Consider the following 24047-nt stretch of genomic DNA (forward strand, 5'->3'; position numbering starts at 1 on the left):
GACACGCAGTCAAATATTTTGCGGAACAGATCCACCACTTTTAACTCTCATAAATGATCATAAAAATCTTCAAACTGCACCATCAGGAAGTTTGCTGAAGGCATTTAGGAAAGTCATTGTATAATGATTATTTGTTCTGTAGACATTTGAGAAATATATTATTTATATTGCTTAAGAGGACTAATAATATTGACCTTAAGATGTTTTTTTTTTTTAAATGTAAAAAATTTAACACAAATTAATATTTGCATATTATATATATGCAAAAAAATGTATATATATATATATATATATATATATATATATATATATATATATATATATATATATATATATATATATATATATATGCTTTAAAATATGCTAATAAGCATGTGACATCATGTGGCGATGTTAAGTTATTGACATTTCTTCAGTGGCTTTAAAGGGCCATGAAACCCCCTCGTTTCAGCAGGGTGTTTTCACACCTCTACTTTGGAAAAAGCCAGAAAAGTGGGCGTGTCCAGCTCTGTTTAGGGGGGAGTGTCGGAGGAAGAAAAGAGGCACAGTGTGGGAGTGTCTATTTGGGCACGCGACTGTGTTAACATGGGCATCTGTAGTCTAATTATTTGCCAAATTATTAAATGGTGGACTTTAACTGTCTTTCATTCAGAGAATTCATTCATGTCCCTCGCGACAAACAAAATATTTGATTCGAGGAATTGCTCTAAGCGTGTATTTTTCATGCAATGTTTGATACCGCATGGCGAAGGAGAGAAAAAAAACTCAGCATTTCCCGGAAACTTAGATGCACTCGGCAGGTAGCGTCAGAAAGCCGCGTGTGTTATTCTGGTCACAAAATGCGGTAAAAATCCTACACGAGGTTAAAGTTTGGTTGTAGTGCTAACATGTTTACACTCTGTGCAATAGTTTGTTCGATACGAACAAACTGAATAAACAAAGAGCGCTGTTCGCTCACTTACCAAATCTGTAGAGACAGGACAATCACCAGCAACTAGAGCCGCGTCTTTATTAAGAGGAGAGTACAAGCGAATCCGGATCTCAGCGTTTGCAGATGAGAAAAGCTCTCAGGTAAACAATAATCCTCCTTAGACACGTAAGTTATTGTTGTCGTGCGTCGCGTACACTGTAATCCACACGTGAGTCTGAGCTCTCACAGAGAATAAATGAAAACAAAACTTAACTGCAGCAAACTATAAAAGCAACACTACATGCTTGTTTTGCCAACACAACAAGGCGTCTCTGTCGTCTAAACACTGTGACAGTAATGAATATTAATGAAGTTGCACAATAGAGCGCGCTGATTGGTTTGAACCAAGCTTTACTCATACATTAATGCATCACACTGTAAGACGTAATAAGACACACTCTGGTACAGATGTCCAGTCTGCACGCTGGAATACACGCTATTATGTCATAGCCGTGACGCAGCTTCAAAAATTAATTTCAAACCGGAAATACGAATTTGCTTGAAATAACGCAAAAGCAACCAATTTACACTTTTTAGTGAAATATAGGTGTCTTAATAGTGTTTTTAGCAGTGTGGGACACATATACGACTGTCAACAGCTCAAAAAATGTGTTTTGGTGTTTCGTGACTATTGAATGTTTTTAATAGGCTTTTGGGAGCACTGTTTTGCTTAAAAAAAGGCTAAATTTGGCCATGCAAAGACTACTGAAGATCCAGTTGTCAGCAGATGTGTGAGAGGATTATCAGTAAATTATGAGTTTGATATGAGTTAAACCAAACTAATAATAGCGGTCCATCAGGGTAAACCCAGCATTTGGGTTTTTGTTAGATTGAGCTCTTATTTCGAAATAGATTTATATTTCATTAGGGCAAAGGAGAGCTTTGAGTGTGCTAAAATAAGCATGCATTCACTTAGCCAATCAGGAAGCAGCGTTTCCTATTTTTAGAAAAAATCTAAAATCTCTTGTCGGCCAGTACTTTGTTCCGCTGCTATTTTAAACGTGTCATTTCCTGTCAATCATATTTTTTAATCCTCCGTTCATTCAGTCCAGTAGTGCATCCACTTATTTTCGTCAGTGCTATATCTTTTTTTCTAATCAGTCTAATGGGAGTTGGATCAGCAGCGGCTTTCTAGATTGTTCATTGAGATTGATAAGCAAGGACACAGAACATAAATGAAAGCCCTGTGATGAACAAGAGCTTCGTTTCCCCAGCCTTTTTAAAGAAGCAAACTAGTAATCAGCACGCGTGCACACTAACCCTGAAATACACTCTGGAAACTTTTTTTAATGTGTGTTATGTATGCTTTACACACACTGTAGTGCTGCTCGATTTTGGTAAAAATCATAATCACGATTGTTTTGGTCATAATTGTAATCACGGTTATTCAAAACGATTATCGGTTGAAGTCATAATTATTCAACTGCGCCACTGCGCGATGCAACTGACTCTTAAAGGGAATGTGAGATGAGACTCTTGATTGGTTGATTGCACGTTATGCTCAAAACACACCCAGAACTCATTAAGAGAATAAGCACAACTCTGTTAGACCATATGTCGGGGTGCAGAGCGTATTTGACCGTCCTTAACATAGCAAAAGTGGATCCGGACATGCCCTTAATGCTTTTGGGCCATGTGCTTTAGACTCTGCGCCTAGATCATTAAAATAGAGCCCTGAGTGTTTGGAGCACTCCTCCTTTCATCCTTTCACTCACAAGAAGTGGATAGCTGGAGCGGCGTGGCTAAGCATGTTTTCGCTCAAGCCTTCAAGCTGACATCATCAGAGTAGGACAGCTGTTCCAGAGCGAAAGCAAATGGCCAGATTTTGATTAAAGATTACCCAAAATACAACTTTTCTCAGTGGATTAACTTGCATGGATAATTTTTTCACCTTAAGGCTAACAATGTGCGCTTGCAGAAGAGACATTGTAATTTTTTGACTTAGATATCTCTTGTCTTATAGTATAGACCTTTTTCTTGGCTGCTGCACGGAGAGCGCCATAGCAACCAGCTAATAAACAACTAGCGTCTTTCGGTACTAATGCTAGGAAGTTCCGTTTAAAGTTTTCACAACTGGTAATTTGCTCTCTGAAAATGGGTTTCAATAGCGTTTTGAGTGGATTATGAAGTGTTTTTGTAACACACAACTTTGAAAAGTGTGTTAAAGCCGTTAATCTGTCAGATGTGGTCTCCTATTCACGTGTCTGCCGCTAAAACTGCTGTGTGAGCGTGTGTGCGTGCATGCGTGCCCGACCTGTCAGCTGTTAGATCAGCGGCTCTTCAACACACACAATATTTCACTGCATTATTGTGTGTGTTTGTGTTCCCGACCTGTCAGCTATTAGTTCAGCGGCTCTTCAACACACACACGCAATACTTCACTGCATTATAGAGCAAACCAGATTACTGGCTTGAAACAGGCATGTAAGTCATGCAGTTTACAAAAATGACCAATAAAAGTCTGTAATTGATACTCTGCTGGCTGATTTACTGTTCATTCTAATCGCGAGCCATTTAAGTTTCATTTCGTGTGTTGTATTTACCACGGTTTGTGTTTTTCTGTCATTTCAAAATGTCACTTTAGTTTCACTTTAGGACACTTCTTAAATCAGTTTGTCAGTGGGACAGTACAGGCTACGTGTGTGTGTCAAACATTTTTGTGAATTACATTTGTTTGTGCTGGTTATATATTTGAAAGAAATTGAAAATGTTGACTTTAGCGATGACGAGGCTTCATTAAAACGGCAGAAGATGCTGTCTGACAACGAGGGGAAAATGCCTCGCAGCAGCTGTTTTCCATCCCATTAGATCACATTTTTTTTAATGATCAGTCCAGCAGGGGGTGCTGATCGACAGCAGTATTAGTTCAAAGATGATAAAAGCAAGTGAAATAGATTAAAACTATCGTTTCAAAGCTGTCCAAATGTGACTGTTTACACGCATCAGCTGCCGACCGGAAGTTCTTAGCATTCTCCTTGCGCATACACGTAAAGCATAAGGGTTATTTTGCATTCTAAGAAAAAGGTCTAAATAAAGGAAAACTTTTGCTAAGTTAGTCAAAGCAGACCAGGATTTTGGTTTTTATGTGTACTTCTGCTCTCTCCTACACACTTCCTGTCCAAACATTACTCAGCAGTTTGGATCCACAAGCAAAATCGCTACAAATACTGTGGCAGAGCAGTCATATAAATGAGCCAGCACACAATCACTCGCCTTCTTTAATTATTTCTTGAAGAGATGATTTCTGTCATGCTGATGTCAGATCTCTGGCACAGCTGATAAGATTGTGAGTATCCAGTAATCTTTTTTTTTTTTTTTAACAAATACTGTACTTATACTAAATGCACTTTCCAGAATTAATTTTTACGCTTCCGTTCTAAATTTAAATGTGGTTAAATGTTTCTTGCTATTAATATTTTCTATATTTAGAAATAAGTATGGTAATATTAATGGAATAAATTGTGCATTTATTGCTTTGTCGTTTCTCAAATCATAATGTATACAACATAGTCATACTTCTTTTCTTTTAAAGACAAAATCATTTATTCATTTGCTTTGCATTTTTTCAGTCTTAAACCGCAGTACCTACAAAATGAATAGTGTTTAAAATAAAAATAAAATAGTGTATTATTTAAAAGTCTCATTTTCAAAGCTTTTTATGTTTTATCATGAATATTATGAATAGGAATTAATTGTGATAATCTGCTCTGTGTTCAATTTGAAGTTTATTCCTTTTAAGTGATGAACCAAAATATGTCTGTACATCTCAGCACCAAATACTACATCTATCTTCGGGAGATTTAAAAATAATACTTTTAGCTTGTTTTAAGCTCTTCAGATGCTCAATTCATAAATACATTATGCATTTTTGAAGCTCACAAGATTTATGACAACCATTTAAATAGCTTTATAAATAAAAAGAAACTTTTTGAATGTTTATTTATTTATTTATTTATTTTTGTTTGGTGCATAAAACCGATTGAAGTTGTTATAACACAAAGTTGTACATTTTTAATAAAGATTTTAAGTCCACAGTTTAGCCTAATAAGCCTAATTTAAATTGATTATTTTATATAATACTACTATACTATAGTAAGACTGATGTTTTGTGCTCACATTTGTGGTCATCATTTATTCACCCTCATAAGTCTTTTGGTAAAGCTTGGAAAACAGAAGATTTTTTTACAAAAAACAAACAAACAAACAAACAAATGATTTCCGCATCTCTAATTGAATCTTTTCACCCAAACGTTTTGAGTTTCAGAATCATCAGAAAATCTAAATGAACAAAAATCTGACTAATCATCTTTATTTCAAGCAAATTAATGTGTACAATTGGGCAAAAATCCCTAATGCACTTCTCTTAAGGCTGGTTTATACTTCTGCCTTGCTGTTTGTGTTGCTCTGCAATAGAAGTTCCGAAAGGCTAGCTACCTTACTATACAAGTCGCTAAAACTTGCTCATTCAGAGGTGGGAACCGGCAGATGTGCACCAACTTTATTTACAAGATAAACACAAAACAAAAGTTTCCATCGAAAGTTCCTTCACTGGACTCGACACTTGCTCCATCGGGCTTGCGAGTCTCGGCCCAGCACACACTTGTCACAGCTGCCAAGCCGACCAAGGAATTTCTCACAGTATTTCCTATAATATTTTTTTTTCTTGAGAAAGTCTTATTTGTTTTATTTTGGCTACAATAAAAGCAGTTTTAAATTTTTTTATAACCATTAAGCACTCTTAAGCAATATATATTAAGCAATATATTGTCTTCCAAAAAAATACATTGTTATACAATGACTTGCCTAATTACCCAAACTTGCCTAGTTAACCTAAATAACCTAGTTAAGGCTTAAAAGTGGAAAATAAACAGGTGGGTTAATAATTCTGATTTCAACTGTGTGTATTTCTGGCAATGTATTTGCTGATTCATCGTTACGTCTTATAATTATAAATGTAGGTAGTGATCATGTTGACTAATCAACTTCTCCCTCATTTTCTCTCATAGCCCATGAAACCTCTTAAAGCGACAGCTACAACTTCGAAGCCAGTGCTGACAGTGGAACAGATCGACACCATTTTCTTCATGATCCAAGACATCTTTGAGATCCATAAGGAGTTTTATGATGCTCTTTCTCCCCACATTCAGCAGTGGGATGAGAAGGTCACTGTGGGGCATCTCTTCCAGAAACTGGTAAGTTCACTGGTGAAAAATGCCTTCGATGTTCATTCAAAATCATACAGTGATTCATACTGTATGTGCTGTACAATGTCATTCAGTTTTTGTGTTGTTTGTGGCATTTATTATTATTGTTATTTAAGATTTATTACTTTTTTATCAACTATGCGTCACATTGATCTTGATCAGGGGTCTCAAACTGCCGGCAATATTGCAACAGAAACCAAACTGTTAAACAAATGTTAGTTAAATGTCCTATTTTGAATGTTATCAAACAACAGTTTTTATCTGGGGAGACATTCAATAATTTTTTTTAATGTTAATCCAACATTGTACAATGTTTATCAAAAGTAAACCCTAAAAAATGTTTTAGATTTTGGTCTTGTTAATTATTATTTTCATTTATTATCAATTTCGATTATCGAATCAAAAAATAGAATCGTCGATGCTGCCACGCCCCCATGTCAGCTTGGCTTGCCAAGCGGGAAAAAACAGGCTTGTTGAAGTGCTTGTTAAACTGCAGAAGCAGGAGACCCGTCGACAGAACTTAAACCCTCTCCTCTTTCAATGAAGTCGCCGGTGTGTAAGCATTTTGGATTTCCAGTGAGTTATGTTGACAACGTTCGTGTTGTAGACAAAAAAAAAACACAGTTTTGCAAGCTCTGCTATGTACGTATTACGTACGGTTCGTCCGATAGACAACACCGGCATCGCGATCTTTCGCCCGCCCCCGTTACAAATCCGCTCGCGAAAAGTACACACTCAGGCCCTGTTTACACTATCTTTGTTTTTAAATGGCATTTTAGAACGACAACGATTTGACATCCACAGTGGCGTGTAGCATTTCTGAGCAGCCCTCCTTCCTCACTACCGCTGAAAATGCACATCACGTGACCACACAGACACAGACGCACATACAGCCTTGCGCTCGAGACAGCAGGTCCAGGCAGGCAGAGGACTGCTTCAATCTTTCACTCACTTGTACTTAGTCATTTTAGCGAACACCTCAGATACTGTAGGCTGGTTCCTATTGGTTGTGCGTCTTTTTTACTGACGCCATTATAACGACACAGATCACTGCCTATTCACAAGTCCCGCAGAAAAAGTGATTGACAGGTGGTAATTATGTGTGTATCTTGCCTTTATTAATTTACTGTATGATTTGTTTATGGGTAAAACAAAGACCATGCAGGTCAGGTAGTTTAAACGGTAGGCTACAAATAATTAATTGGTCATTAATTAATTATTCATAATCGAAAATCGATTCGAATCGTGCCCTTAGAATTGAAAATGTAATCGAATCGAGGATTTGGTGGATCGTGACACCCTTATCATTTATGTATTTTACCTTATGAGTTATTTATTGCTGTTGATGACTTTTAACTGTTAATTTTTTATATAATCGTCGAAAAGTGATATCTATAAAATGTGGTAAACTTGACATATACAGAGAAGCTGTTATGGCAATAATCTCAAAACTCAAAAATATAGTGAAGTTCAGCAAACCAAAATGTATATTTTTGAATCATTACCAGTCGCATATAGCCATTAGTGGTTTTGACCTGCACTATATATTCAGCTTAGTTTTACTTTCAGTTTCTCTCAGCCTGTGGTCAAGAGTAACGCACATTCAGGTTGTTTCTGAAGCTGATTTAAATGTTAAAATACACATTCGTAATAGGTTTGGGCTGATAGAAGATGTCATCGTCCATCGCCGATGGGCAATCAACAACACTATGCTGAGCCAGCATCGCCGATCCTCTACCCCGTCCCCGTCGCAAACCCGCTCGTGAAAATTACACACTCAGGCCCCATTTATACTAATACGTCTTAAAACGAAAACGAAAATGATCCACATCTACACCGTGTTTTACCTAACATTTCAGAACAGCCCTCTGTCCACTGAAAATGCACATCACGTGACCACACACACACAGCCACACAGTGTCATGCGCTCCTCTGTGCTCCAGAGAGCAGTGCACGTCGGAGAGTTTATCAAGGATGTACCGCTGGATCGCGTCTCACTACAGTTGTTAAACATGATATTCAGACATCCCAAGTGTCCCAGAAGTTCCAGGAGTCTTTATGCTTTTGCGGAACTCATAATGCCCGCAAATGAGTGATAATCTCCCGAAAATCGAACGTCTCCCTGCCGGTCCTTAAATAAGTTGTACACCCTTCTCACCCCGGATCCCTCCTCGCTCTTCAGATCCCCCCACCCCCCTTATCACATAATGACGATGCCATCATCCATTGGGATGTTTCACATTTGACATTGTACGATACCAAATTGGTCAACATCGCCCAACCCTAATTCCTAATTGCTCTATTTTTTACTAAAGCTCCATTTTTGTGAATATTCAAGAATCATTTGATCATTAACAGTTTTATATCACTTGTATTTTGTTTTGGTAATATTGCTTTATTTTGTATTTTTCTTTTGTTAACTGCTTATGCAACTGCAAAAAAAACATTCTGGTAGAATTAGTTTATTTAAAGGTGCAGTAGGTGATCTGCCTTAATGCTATCTGGTTAGTATAATATCTTTCAAATACAATCCCTTTGCTGTCCAAAGCCACGTCTCCTGAAATCACGCAAACACGCACATTGAAGATGACAGTGACCCACTAGATCATGTCATTCGCCAGTTAGAAAACTTTACAGTTCTTTACAATACTACAATTCCCAATGAAAAAACTGTATTATATTTAACACATTTTCAGTAGTTAGCAAGCAAAATCTGTCATAATGTGCAATATTTCATGCATGGAAGGATCGCTAGTCTCACTTGGTCTCATGCATTGTTCTAAATCAACTACTGTATGCTTATTGGTTGGCCGGCGGCATGCATGAATTACACTTAATACTATGCCATACTTACATGCTATTTCAGAGCCAATATTCAGTAGCATGGTAAACAACACAGGGATCGCGTCACAGGCTGCCATTGTTCAAAAATAAACCAATATGAATATAAAACCTATGAACTTGACCTCAGTAAAGCAGGCTAGGCAGAATAGCGCTATTTACTGATGTTTTGTTGTTAAACTAAATAAAAATCTACATTATCGATGCTGTAAAAGGACCTTTTGACACTGAAAATAGTCACATCAATTGTTCACTGGAAGATCTCAGTGACTGAACAAAACTTCTGTGCATGTAAGCCATTCGTAATGACAAAATCTAATCTTTTAAAACAGAACATTACCTGTCTAACAGAAACACTTCAGCCATAATGTCATCCTTCCTCCAGCGTGCAAAAGTATCTCCAATATTGATTCAGGATTTGAAAAAGTTTTGATTAAGCATTTGATTTTACCACTGTCACTCGTGCCCACGTGAACGCACATCGGCGGATTTGTGTGAACACAGGGACAATATTTAATTGAACGAACATTTTTTTGTTGTATGCCTTACCCAGAATATAAAAACACATATGAACACATTTAGATCATTTACTTTAATCATTACTATTATGATGTGAGGGGAATTTCAACCAGCACAACAAATGTTTCTGAAAACAATCACCTACTGCACCTTTACTGCATTACAGTAAAGATCTACTGTGTCAAATTTTTCAGCATACAGTATTGATTGGAAGCACTTTTTGTAACCTTAGGGTGCTTTCACACCTACACTTTTGTTTCGGAACGTGTCTCGTTTGCCCAGTTAGCGCGGTACGTTTGGCATATGTGAACAGGGCAATCGCGCTCTGTTCCGCGCCAAAGTAATCGCTCCGAGATCGCTTGAATGAGGTGGTCTCGGCTAGATTGAAACGAACCCTGGAGCGGTTCGATTGCAGTGAGAAAGCGATCCGATCCGAGCGCGGTTATATCACACTGTTTTATGGATTTGTAATTGGCTTACGGCTATATAAAGAGAAAATTATGAGTATGGCGGGAAGTTTCGCGATTCTCCGGATGCCCGCAAAAGGGTGATGATCTCCCGGTAATCTCGCGTCTCCCTCCCGGTCCTCAAATAGGCATCGTCGCGCACCCTTCTCACCCCTCCCCACCGCATCTCTCCTCAGACACGTCGCGCGCGCGCACCCTGTCAATCACCACCAAACCACCACCTCTCCTGACAGCTGAGCGGGACGCTGCAAAATAAACCCTGACACTCTGACCAATGTAAGGAGAGTTTACTCACACGTGACTTGTTTTAGCTCTTTTGGTCCGATTAGAAACTTTGCAGTGTGAAAGCGAACCGCTCCAAGAGCAAAGAGCAACAATGTAACAATTTTAATCTCTGTTTCGGAACAACTGAATCGATTCACAGGTGTGAAAGCACCCTTAATGTACCTACAGTAAGCAGAGTAGATGTTGATTTGACAGATGGAATAAATACATCTTGCTTTGAGAGACTGAGCAGAAGGTTTGAAGAGTGTCTGTTTATATTGAAAGAAAGCGTTTAGCAGAGAGGAGATGCCAGGAGAATATGAAAGCTCTGTTCAGGTCTTGAGTGTGTTTACATGACACTCGAGAAGCAGATGCTCTGTGATGGCCATAATGCTGTCTAGATAGATAGCTGTGTGCGTTGTGAATCTCATTAACAGATTTTAGATGGAGTGCACTGCCATCAAGGAAAAGATAAAAGAAATAAGGTATTAGAAATTAGTTATTAAAACTGTTTTGTATAAAAATGTATTTTGAAAAAAGCCTTCTCTGTTAAACAGCACTGGGAAACTCTTTTAAAAAGAATAAAAATCTCAAGTGAGGGCAAATAATTTTGACTTTAACTATATATATATATATATATATATATATATATATATATATATATATATATATATATATATATATATATATATATATATATATATATATATATATAGTCAGTGACTACATTTACATGGACACCAATAGTTTGATTTTAATGCGATTAAGACAATACTCCGATTAAGAGTTGACCATGTAAAAAGTATTTTTTTGAATAATTTACAAAGATTAAGGTCATAATCGAACTAAAGAGAAATTGAATCAATATGTGTGGAGTATGCCGATTTTAGTCACATTATTGAAGTGCAGTACAGACATGTAAACACCTTAATTGAACTATTAATTTTCGCCTCGTTTTGCGACAGGATAGTCCACAAACACACACACCTGCAGACAACTGCATCATGAAATGCGGAGGTTTTTTTTCTTCCATTCAGCATGTGATATGAACTTAAAACAACACTTCCAGCAGATCATAGTTGCATCCAGTATCTCGTTTGTCACGGAGAGCATGCATGAAATGATTCTGAATGAAAGTGAAAGTGCCAAACTGCAGTTAAAGTTGACAAATTGAAAATTAAACACCCGAAATGACATGAAAATCTGGAGGAAATGCGGATAGCGCGGTGACGCAGTGATATTAATCGAATTATGTGCTATAACATGTGAAACGGGATCATGAAAATATCATTGAAATTAGATTTCAATGATCATAATTAGATTAAAGCAAATAATTTGATTACTGATGTCCATGTAAACGTAGCCAAAGTCACTTAACGAATAATAAGACTCAGCAATGAGTGCCTAAAAGTGAGCTGTATATACAGATCGTGTGTGTGTAATCAGTACATGAGCAGCATCAGTTGTGTGTATGCAACCATTCAGGATCAGGAACCGGTTGTGTGTGTGTGTGTGTGTTGCATGACTGGGTCTTGTAGTTCATTTTCCAGCACATTTGTAGTCTTACGCGAGCGTGAATGTTTTCCAGCGATCTCTGGTGGTTAGATTGCTGGTGATCGTGACAGAGCCCCCCCTCTAAGTGTAATCAGTCAGGAGGTACATATTTTTGCAGTTTTTGTTTTCGTGAATCCACGAGATGCTGCTGTGTGTGCTTTTTCGTATCTCGAATGTCTCTTGAGAGCGCCGTTTGCGCCCGCGCTGTTCTCACGTAAACCCACCAGAGGCCGCTGTCAGCCAACCGTCTGTCTGAATGACTGAATGATTGACTGGCCGACTAGCCAATCGACTGACCCACCCTCCTCCTTCCCTAAACAAAACCAATTTTATCAGTTGACCCGCTCCCCACTTACTTCCCTAAACCCAACCGACGATTTACAAAAGCCGTCAGAAAAAGAAAAGCCCTGGTCTGACTTTTACCACGTTTTCGGATTTTCACCGCATTCTCAACCCTGTTGTTCACTCATTCATTTTTTTTTTTGGATTCTGTTTTTTGTCTTACGCGATTTCTGGAATCGTTCTTCCCCGGACTAGAACCGGGTCGCCGTTGTAGTGGTCAACTCCTCTCTGCGTCTCAAGTCCAACGGCGTACATGACAAGCTAACTGGACAAACTGGTTGCGGCGGGAAAGCCCTCCACATAGAGGTAAGCGGTCAGCCGGTAAGTGCTAAAAGGAACGGCGTCACACCGCCTTGCAGTGTTCGCTTAAAAAAAATTTAAATGCAGCCATACGTACCTCAGGCTACATAATGCACGGTCTCCAGAAACATCTGCTGACTACATTTTCAGAATGAGCCTTGGTTGGAACTAGTCTAACTTTGTGTCTGTGAGTTTGTCTGCATGTCATCAGGGCTTCGTAGCCCAACAACAGACATGCGGAGCGTGTGTAAGGCTGGGGAAAGCTATGGAATGCCAACTTTTTTCCGTTTTGGAAAATTACAGTTATAATAGTAGTTCTTATAAAAGATCCGTACAGTATATCCAGCATGCAATGCTACTCATCATTACAGGTTACACTTCATTTATCTCCTGAACCAAACAGCAGATGGCAGGAGGTTATAAAACCTGATTTCTCCCCATGCACATGTGTGATTAGTAAAACATTGTGACAGTGGTTGTGTTAGCAGATGGAGTAATTACAGGCTCCCTATTGCTCCTGAAAGTCACCGAAGAGGAACAGAAGCATGAAACAAAAAAAAAGAGAGAGAATAAAAAAGTGATTTGTTTTTTTTTAACAGAAGGAACGGTTTAGCATGAGCAAATCCAGAAGGAGTGCATCGGGGGCTGAGTTTCTCTCCATTAGTCACCCTTCTCTCCTTCTCCGTCGGTCTCCTACTCGTTTTCTCTTCCCACAAATGTGTTTCTCTTCGGCTTGCCTTTGTGACGCGTGAGTTTTATCTTGCTGAAAAGTCAGAAGCGCTTGTGATGTGGTGTTGTTCTGCCGAACAGCGGGAGTGAGAGGAGCATGCTGGGATGGAGATTGAGAACACAGGGTCTCACCTCAGGGCACAGATATATAGCAATCCATAACCTTACTGAAGTCTGGAAGCACAACAGAGCAGAGGATTCATTAAAGACGATGAGAAGAAGAGGGATAAAGGAGAGAGGTCAAGGCAGAGTTTGAATGACAGCGCTTTGGATCTTTTCTCTTTATTAGATCTATCAAATAGTTGCTTTCGTGCAATGCGTATGTGGGATGTGTCAGATAGAAAACTCCAAGAAATAGATGTAAATGTACATTATCAAAACAAAAAATATATATAGAGATAATTTAGGAGTAACGAAGGATGCTGGACAACGGGCGTGCAGATTTACATGCAGTTTATTTAAGAGAAGTCGTACAGGCAATGATCGAAAACAGGAACAAACGGGAAAATAAAGGATATCCAATATGTGCAATCAAAAATAATTGTTCTCAGAATTCGCAAGTCCTCATGTGCGTGAAATTCTGCAGTGCAAAATTGTGCATCGTGTACACTAGACAAACCTAAAGCATTTTCAACATATAGACCCTGCTTGTAATCACTGTAGTTCCACCCCAGCCTCTTATGCACATATGTATAAATTTTGGGACACCATTTTTAAAACTATATCTGTTTTTTGGGGTATATCTATCTCCTCTTCCCCACTGATTGTAATTTTTGGGATTTTGCCGATGTCATATAATCTTACAAAGATACAATCTGATTGCTTAGTTTTTATTGTGCTCTTGGCCAAATGACTAATGTTGCTTAGGTGGAAGGATCAGAAACCTCCAACCCCAACACAGCGGATCCATGTTGTCCTCCTCTTCCTAAAGCTGAAAAAAGTTAGACTGTCTAGAGCAGGGATCACCAAACTTGTTCCTGGAAGGCTGGAGTCCTGCAGATTTATCTCCAACCCTAATCAAACACACCTGAACAAGCTAATCAAGGTCTTGCTAGGTATACTTAAAACACCCAGGCAGGTGTGTTGAGGCAAGTTGAAGCTAAACCCTGCAGGGCACCGGACCTCCAGGAGCGAGATTGGTGACCCCTGGTCTAGAGGCTCATCTGACCAGGTTCAGCTAACCAATCTTATGTAAATAAAATTACTGTACAGTTTAAACTTTGCTAAATAACATTGAAATGTTGCATTATAATATATTGTTAAATTAAAATATTGTTGTTGTTTTATCCAACCTTATTTATTTGTATTTATTTCTAATTGTATTTTGACACTCCTGTTTTTTTTAGCACAGTTTAAAGTTTTTTTTTAGATAAGATTGCAAACATTTATTGGTTATTTGATATTAAGCCTTTAATTGTCATTTAAAGGTTAAATAAGGTCCTCAATAGATTAGGTGACAAAACTGCATGAAGTTGAGGTAATAAAGCATTTATTAACATGCAAAGTAACTGTTACTACTGTTTATGCCTGGATATATAAATGTTAATTTGAAAGAGCCCCTATTATGCATTAAAAAAGCTCATATTTTGGTTTTGGGACAAAGAGAAATGTCCAGCACGGCTTATCAACATAATTTGCAAGCTAGAGAAAACAAGGAGGCAACCATTTTCATCGCACTTAAGTTACTTACACTTGTGAAATGACTGAAGAAAATGGTCCGTAAACTGTATACTGTTAAGCTCTGATAAAGTCCCATACATCAGTAGTCTTTTCTGATCCTTCCTTTAACAAACGGCCGACGAATCCCCAACTGTAATTGTGTAGATTGCTGAAGCACTCGTCAGAAAAAATGTCAAGAACACAGGCTATAATGCTAAGGTTTTTTTTCCCAAAGATAATCTTCAACCACTGACTCTTCACACCCTAATCTTTAGGTTGGGAAAATAACTATAACTTTCTCTCACACTTATGAGCATAGCGTATTCGCAACATGATTCAACTGGGATCTACTACAGTGTTTGTCTTCTCTTTTTTTCTTTCTACAGTGTTTGTGAGCAGGGCCAGGAGTTTAAATTTTCCAGGTCTCCGCGCACAACAAATGGGTGGGGCTTCAGTTCCGTATCGACGTCACACTGTCACTGCTAAAGACTCGTTACAGCGGCGATTCATTCAAACCACTAAAAATCGACTCTTTTATAGATGAATCAATAGTTTTGAACATGGTGCACTTTCAGATTTAAGCCTTAGCTGGATCTTTCACTTCACTCAGAGCTGTGTTACACACTGCATGGAAGGTCATTTTCAAAAAAGTGTATCAATCAATTGCTAACTCATTCTGAATTACTCTAAGCCGACAACTACAAATGGTTTGTAAATAATGCGTTACTGAATTTGGTAATGAAAAATTAATAAGTATTTCCCTGAGATGGGTTGCGGCTGGAAGGGCATCTGCTGCGTAAAAACTTGCTGGATAAGTTGGCGGTTCATTCCGCTGTGGCGACCCCGGATTAATAAAGGGACTAAGCCAACAAGAAAATGAATGAATGAATGAAAAATTAATAAGTAATAATGTATGAAAGTACAATTATTAAGCACATTATAATTGTGCTTATAAGTCAAGAATACAGCGTTTGTAGCTATATTTATGAGCTGCTTAATAACTGCTATTAATGTAGAGTTAATGCTTAACAGATAACTATTTGCTAATGTTTAATAGATGATTCTTAGTGTGTAGTTATTATAAAGTGTCACCACAGTTTTAAAAACTTGTCAAATTTGTTAAACTCATTCTTAATCACATTTGATGATGATTGATGATCGCAGCCAGCTCAACAGATCTTTTAATCCCAGTTGCTTTGCGCATGTCCTGTCTTTTTTAAATGATTATACGCATTACTTTGTAGACATGTTAATGTGCAGCTGTTTATCAATTCGGTGGGCAGGGAAACTGCACTCCTACGTCACGTTGCGGTGGGCCTCAACATGGGAAGGATTTGGATCCTGTTTTAACATCAGGAAGTTTAAAAAAAAAAACTTGTATTTTTCATCACCCCAATCTAATTGTGGACACACTACCTACACACAGTTCTGTCCAAACAGCTTCCAATAGATGCTTTTCATCATAGGTGCCCTTTAAAAATAGCATGTCTCACATCATTTAAGAGGAAATGCCATGCCACTGTTTGTTATACTACTGTCAGCACACAGACCCTTTTTTTAAAATACATTGTTACTTTATTTTGGCCACCATCAAAACATTTCTCTGTGTGAGCATCCTGATCAAAGTCAAAGTCAGCTTTATTGTCAATTCAGCCACATATACAAGACATATAGAGAATCGAAATTGCGTTACTCTCAGACCCAATGTGCTTAACATTAATAAAAAAAAATCTATAAAAAATAGTAGAGTTTAAGAAAAAGAAAATTTACAGTATATACATTGTACATAAAATGTGATCAACTCAAGACAACAACATTGGCTCAACCACTGGTGTAATTTTGGGCCAGTTATATATGTTCACTGACCCAAGACCCAAGGAGTGTTTGGGAAAACAGTTTGTTTCTATTTGATGATGTTAGTACTGCAGAAATAGCACTGTTAGAGCTTTAATATCAAGCTCCAGTGTGGCTGTGCTTCGCTTCACTTGATCTTTATACGTTCTTCATGTTCCTCTGACTGATATTAGAGCAAAGGAAGTGGTGAGATGAAGCCTGCTCTTCTGTCTCCAGAGCCCACAGCAGAAGCCCTTGTTGTCTGTACCTCATATCTTATCCTGAGGTTGAACTCTACTCGGCAGAAAGCATCCACAGTGAACAGAACACACTTTGATGAATGTTCTAAGAGGTCTAGAGATCAAATCAATGTTTCAGCACTGCCGTTTTCTCAGTCTCTTTCATCCCTCTGTGTCTCCAGCTTCTACTTCTTCAATTCTGTTTAATTTGTCTCCTCCTTTCCTGCTCGTCTCTTTGGTTTTTTATGTACCATTACCTTATTGTCTGTGTTTGTGTTGCATTAAAAACATGTTTCCTCTGCTTTATTTCTCAGGCCAGTAAGCTCGGCGTGTACAAAGCCTTTGTGGACAATTATAAATTGGCAGTGGGGATGGTGGAGAAATGCAGCCAAGCCAACATTCAGTTTCAGAAGATCTCTGAGGTGAGCTCATTTCTTACTATTCAACCCTACATGTTCTGCTTATCAATTATTAATTCACTAATAATGTGAAACTCATTTTTAAATTGCTCAGAGGATCCTCTGTCGTCCTGTCACTGGTCAGCTAAATGTCTAGCTACACTGTAAAAAAATATTCGTAATTTTACGGTTAAATTACAGAAATATAGCGTAAAATAATGGATATTAAATTACCGAAAATTCCTTCAATTTAAATTTCTGGTAAATTTCTGTAATTTAATGTCTGTTATTTAACTGTAAATTTCTTTAATTTAACAGCCGTCATTTAACTTTTTTTGTTTTCGACACCCCAGCTGCCGGAAATAAACCATAAAATTACAGATTTTTTTTTTTTACAGTGGATGTAGAGCGTTATGTTAATTATATAATAGGGCTGGGCGGTAAATCGAGTTCTGGGAATATATCAATATTATTCCCCAGCGTGATGCAGTATCATCCAATGTCGTTCATATCGATATGGTTTGAGGCCACACGTGCACATTCTGCGTGAAGCAGACCACTTCGATATAGCACATGAGCTCCACTTGTGCATGTGCAAATAAATGATTCACTCCGAGTCGTTCGAAAGATTTGTTCAAAATGAACGAATCGTTCAAGAACGACCCATCACTGACGTGGCATGGAGGAACATGCAGTTCTGTTGTGGTATCGAAATCTGACTCCCCTTCGCATGCACGCACGTCACACAGCGCCTGCAGCTGTCACAGCGGTTTATCAGAAACGTTTTATCGATCATTTCTTCCGCAATTGACAGCAAGAACGAACAAAAAAGCTGACAAGCAGCACCTGAATGTGTTCAAAAGAATTAAAAACGCCAAAATGGGACCAATTTATACCGCATTTCGAAAGTGAAACCCCTCATATTCACTGATTATAAGTTCAGTATTTATTACACGACGGTCTCTTCTTTACATTTATGTAATAAATCATTTAGCACACCAGTTAGATGAAAATTGTTCCCAGTAACTTACACTGGAATGACCCTTTTTACCTACCAACCGTTTAGCAGCAATGTCAGTGGGTTAGAAATAATTGAACATCTTAGCAACCTATATATAAACAATACTATTCCAAGCTTTCATAGTGATGTGACGGATTGTCACATTATATTCATTTTTGTTTCCAGAAAGAAGATACATATAGGATCTACATAATATCTCTGATATGTATATACAGTAAATACAGTACATCTTTTTCACACAAGATGCATGCACATGGTCTGCTGTATATTTGTGTGCGCTTGTGTCAGTGTGTATTTATAGTGGGCATCTTCTCTGTTGACAGAATCTGAAAGTTAAAGGTCCTAAGGAATCCAAGGACTGCACTGCAACCGCCACAATGGAGGGTAAGAGCATATCTGTTTATCTGCGATGAGTGATCCACGTTTGGGAGAATATAAATGCCTACTGTTAGAATGGGATTTATTGTATTGTTTGAGAGAATGGATGAGTGTGTATGTATGTATGAATGAGTGAGTGAGTGAGCGAGCGGTGTCTCTTTAAGAATGAGTTCAGCTCTGCATCTGTCTACTTGTGTATGCAGAGTCCACAACTCAACTGTGTGTGTGAGGAAGAGTGTGTGTGCTTGCTCATTCTGAGGGTTTGGAGAGCAGCAGTTCTCTCTCTCTCTCTCTCTCGCTCTCTCGTTCTGTCTTGGCGCTGTTTGTGAGGGACGGATAAAAAGGGGTGCAGAATGTGAAGGAAGTATTGAGAGAGCAGTTAGAGAAGACTGCAGGATCAGTGGAAGTTTGTCATGGAGGTGCTGCTGGTTCTCCGCTTGTGTTGTAACTGCACCTATGGTAATTGTATCACATTTTAATGCTTTGACATGCTGGTGGTTTGGATGACTCTCTCTTTTTTAGGGGGGTTTCAATTGCATGCATGGTTTCTGATTAGAAGAGATCATATACTATAGATCTTGGCTTTGCTGGAGAAATGAGTCTAATCTAATTTCAGCGCAGCTTAATGTCTTTAATCGTGCATGTGCTTGAGATTTCAATCCATACTGTTGAAAATCTAAGTTATTAAATATGATTCTTTATATTAAGGTTTATGTATTATGTAAAGAATCTTCAGGATTGGTGAAATCTTACCATTGTTCAAGAAATGGGTTCCTTTGTTAAATAACTAACAGGTTTTTTGGTCACACTTTACAATAAAGCTTCATAATATATTTACTATCATGAACTGATTGAGAATAGTTCTTGTACAGCATTTTTTTAATCTTAGTTTAATATTTACCAATGCATTATTAACATCCAAATTCATGTTTGTTAACATTAGTTAACGCACCGCGAGTTAACATGAACTGACATTGAACAACTGTATTTTCTTGAAATAACGTTAACTAACATATACTGTATTGAATGTATTATTCATTGTTTGTTCATGTTAGTAAATGCATTAACTGACGTTAGCCCCTTTCACACAGCGATGTTGATAAATATCCAGAAAATTTCCGAATATAAAAAAAAACAGCTGTTCACACAGACAAGCACGTTTCAGAATTTTTTTTCGGAAAAGTAGTAGTAGTAGTAGTAGTAAAACTTTATTGTCCTTGGCTGGTAATTTGTTATGGGCATCACCATATTGCTGCAGACATTCCATAAAAACAATAAATAAAAACAACACAAAATATAGTAGTTGCAATAATTATAATGCTAATTAAGATAAACTCGTGTTAAGGAGACCCACTGAAATTTAGAACAAGGGATCTCTTTGAACAGCTTTATAAAACTCCAAAAAGACGTAAAAAATACAATCTCTGCTGTAAACAAGAGCAAACCTACAGGTATGTGTGTTTTTCATGTAAAAGAACTATCAATGTAAATGGCCAAGTACTTATAAGTCTCTGACGGGGTAATAGGTATGCCCACACGGGATCTGTGCGCGCAGAATTCCGCAGATTTTCCTAAGATTTCCGCAGATTTTTAGCCCATCCATAATTCTGTTTATTTGCTTGCGTAAATGTGTGTAAATCTATATTTAGTAAGTTTTTAAAATAATTACAGTATTCAATATTCATCTGATTAACGTACAATGCATTTTGTAAAGTCATATTTTCTGTCTTTTAGTAGATATATTATGAGAGACTTGCTTCGTTTGCCAAATAAAAGTTAAAAAAGGTTTTCATTTTATTTCATATATTAAAGTTTTAGTTATGATACTCCCAAAATGATTCCGCAGAAATCTGCAGATTTTTGCCAAAATTGCCCACAGAAATATAAAAAACGTCTGCAGATTCCGTCTGGCTTTAGCAATAGGATGATCATGTACAACCACTTGACGATGGTCACCTATACACTTTGGGTCAAATACCACCTCTTCAGTTCACCTCCACCTCTAAGTGCTGTTTACTGTAACTTCAGCAGCTTTGTGCACATGAACAAAAGTGTCAATCTGACCGATGGAGAAGGTTTTGACGTGGTTTTGAGGTGTTTCTTAAAAAAATTAGCTTTTACTTCTTGCATTTTTGTGCATTGGTGCATGATCACATTGCCGCCCTTTGGTTAGTCACAAGTAATCGTCGACAGAAAACGCAGGCAAAAAGCGTCCCAGTGTGAACGGGCCTTCAGGCGTTACTGTATTCTATTTGAGAACACAGTAATGTAACGGATTGCAATTTAAATTTGTGTCATTTGATTACAGTTACTAAAGTCAGTGTAATTGTGTTGCTTGCGTTACAAATGTCGATTTTCGAAAACAATATTTGCTTTTTTTAATCATGTTTTCCGCTGCAACATCAGTTAATGAGCATTCGCTTTTAAATTGCTGGAGAACATGAGTTGAAATAGCTGCTGACAAGAGTGGCTGCTTCTTCAAGTGGAAATGCAGACTTTACTTTGATTTGAGTGTAAAAACAAAAGTATTACAGTGATCTGCAGACTATGTCTTTAAAGAAATTTACACTGCTTTTAACTCGACCAGCAAAATGTTCAAGCACTTGAACAGAAAGCATATAGGACAATACTTGTCGCCAAGGAGGGCACCGGTGCCCAAAAACACAGCGGCCCAACTCAGGCTATATTAGATCTTTGTGCAGCATCGGGAGTGAAGGTACCTTCTGAAAGTCTGAAGAGAAGCGCAGCTGCTTATGGGGCTGTTCAAATATTGGGTCTTTTGCGCCCGCAAGTTTGTTATTACCAGTGGAGGGGTGTGGCTTGCGTTTTGGGCGAACTATCTCTTTAAATCTTTTGAATTCGTCAAGCTGCTGTGTTAAACCCATTGTAATTTTTTTGTGAATATTAAATTACTGAAAGAGCTGCAGTTTTTTGTGTTTTTTATATCTTTTATAAGTTTTAAAACTTACTTCATATTAAAGTAATGAATCATGTAGTCAAATTACAATTTTCCAGTAGGGCTGCTCGATTTTGGAAAAAATCATAATCACGATTATTTTGGTCATAATTGTAATCACGATTATTCAAAACGATTATCAGTTGAAGTCAAAATTATTAGCGCTCCTGAGAATTTTGTTTTTTTAAATAACTATTTCCCAAAGTATGTTAAACAGAGCAAGGAATATTAACAGTATTTCCTCTAATATATTTTTTCTTCTGGAGAAAGTCTTATTTGTTTTATTTTAGCTAGAATAAAAGCAGGTTTAAATATTTTGAAACCCATTTTAAGGTCAATATTATTAGCCCCCTTATTTTTTGATTGTCTGCAGAAGAATCTACTGTTATACATTGACTTGCCTAATTACTCTAATTAAGCCTTTGAATTGCACTTTAATCTGAATGCTTGTATTTTGAAAAACATCTAGTAAAATGTTATGTACTGTCATCATAGCAAAGATAAAACAAATCAGTAATTAGACATGATATATCAAAACTATTATGTTCAGAAATAAGTAAAAAAAAAAAAAAAAACTTTTTCCAATAAACAGAAATTTGAGGAAAAGGGTTGCTAATATTCTGGAGGGCTAATAATTCTGACTTCAACTGTATATATAGTTATTTTCCACCCTGCAAAAAAAAGAGAAATAAATACAACAGAATATAAAAATATAAAACAAACTGTGATTTTAAGCATCTTCACTGTAAGAAAAACACTTTAGCTACAAAAATCATTCAGTCTAGAGCAGTGAGGGATTTTCTCGTTTTTTGATTAATGATAAAACAGGCGGCAGCATTTCGCACTTTCACTTTAATGGTTTCTCTTTCGCGTGTCTTTTGATTCTCAACTCGTTTGTTTATTACGCAAATGAGGGTTAATATGAATAATCACTAATCACCGCGTTTTGACACCTATTTGACATTAAAGCGCTCATGTTAAGATTACTTTAGATGTCTGCGCTCCTCTGCTCGTCTCAGTGTGTGAATGAGACTGAATGCTGACCGCGTGCTTATGCCTGTGCGCTTGTTGCACACACACATAAGCACGCGGTCTTTCGCGCTTTTGGTATATGATGCAATAATCGTTTATCTCGATTAATGGTTTTTCATAATCTTTAGAAGCCATAATCGAAATCGGGTTTTCGATTAATTGCACAGCCCTATTTTCCAGAAGTAATCACTTGTAATCTATTACTTTTTTGAAAGTAACTTACCCAACACTATTGACGATACACATTGTGTGGACTGACCACAATTTAGCTACCGTCATTGTGAAATAATTTAAATTCAGCAGTCATTTAGAAGCCACAATTGGATTGGCACTTGATTTCCAAATGCAATCAATGTGTAAATGTAGTTAAGCTCCTCATATCGTGTAGCGTGCCCTATAAGCACGCATGGAATATAGATGAAGTGTGTTGACTTTTATTAGGTTGTTTTATGGATGCATGTCATCGTCTGTTTTGTTTGTTCCTCTTTCCACCCCCAAGGTGACTGAAGGATTATCCTCCATAATGCACCAGCTGCGAGTGATAGTTGATGGGCAGATAAAGGTAGACTTTGAAGTGCAAGTAGCGGAGAGGAATAACAGTTTAGAAGGATTGATCTGAATTCTCCTGTGCACTTTCCCTCTCCTGCAATCAGAGTTTAAGCACCCAGTTTATAGACATTCAGATGTAATCAGCCACCCTTAAGGAGTTCTGTCAAAACTGGGTCAGATTTTAAAGGGGTGAAAAAGTGAGGAAATGAAACCCTGGAGAATAATGTGACCGTTACTAGCAGGTACATGCAGTGGCATCTGCAAAGAATCATGATGTGAAATAATGTTACATACATGACCATTTCAATGTGGTGATGCCATTGGCCCATGAATGTTTCCTGCTTGTTGTCAAACTATTTTAATGATAGTAACAAGAGGCGATTCAATCATATCTCAATATTAAAACAGCTGTCATAATATTATTTATTAATATGTGGACCTTTTAGGACTCACGTCAGCTATGGAAATAAAAATGTAGAACAGAAAATCCTTTAGGACCAATATTATTGTTTACATCGCTCAAAATGCTCTACACCATGCATGTATTTATGTATTTAGTTTGTATATTATAAATATCTTTCCTTTTTTATTTATTTTTTTACTTTTTATTTTGCTGTTTATTATCATACAGTTCTTCATCTCTTTTTTTATTTCATTATGTGTGAAATCTCATATTTTTTAGTATTTCACTGTTTTGTTATTAGTTTCATTTTGGTTTTTCATTGTTTGTATTTGGCTTTGGCTTTTATGTTTGTATTTTATCGTTTAGTCTTATTTTTGTTTAATTTTGCT

The 24047-nt window shown here is 37.4% G+C and overlaps 1 protein-coding gene across 8 annotated transcripts in view; it reads left to right on the forward strand.

The window, feature by feature from the left end:
- The window catches only part of abr (ABR activator of RhoGEF and GTPase), a 282138-nt gene that overhangs the window by 123797 nt on the left and 134294 nt on the right, over positions 1 to 24047 (forward strand). For 7 of the 8 annotated variants that reach the window (XR_012406031.1, NM_001368694.1, XM_073950738.1 and 4 more), the window contains 3 exons: positions 5977 to 6162; positions 17236 to 17343; positions 18664 to 18724. Coding sequence is in view for 7 of the 8 variants with exons in the window: in NM_001368694.1 (NP_001355623.1) it covers positions 5977 to 6162; positions 17236 to 17343; positions 18664 to 18724 (355 nt within the window). In the remaining variant the exon portion in view is untranslated. Of the gene's footprint in view, positions 1 to 5976; positions 6163 to 17235; positions 17344 to 18663; positions 18725 to 18928; positions 19178 to 24047 lie in introns of those variants that run through there. The other variant, XM_017356374.4, reaches the window with a different exon arrangement.

Source organism: Danio rerio, chromosome 5 (genome assembly GCF_049306965.1).
Source record: "Danio rerio strain Tuebingen ecotype United States chromosome 5, GRCz12tu, whole genome shotgun sequence".
Classification (NCBI taxonomy): domain Eukaryota; kingdom Metazoa; phylum Chordata; class Actinopteri; order Cypriniformes; family Danionidae; genus Danio; species Danio rerio.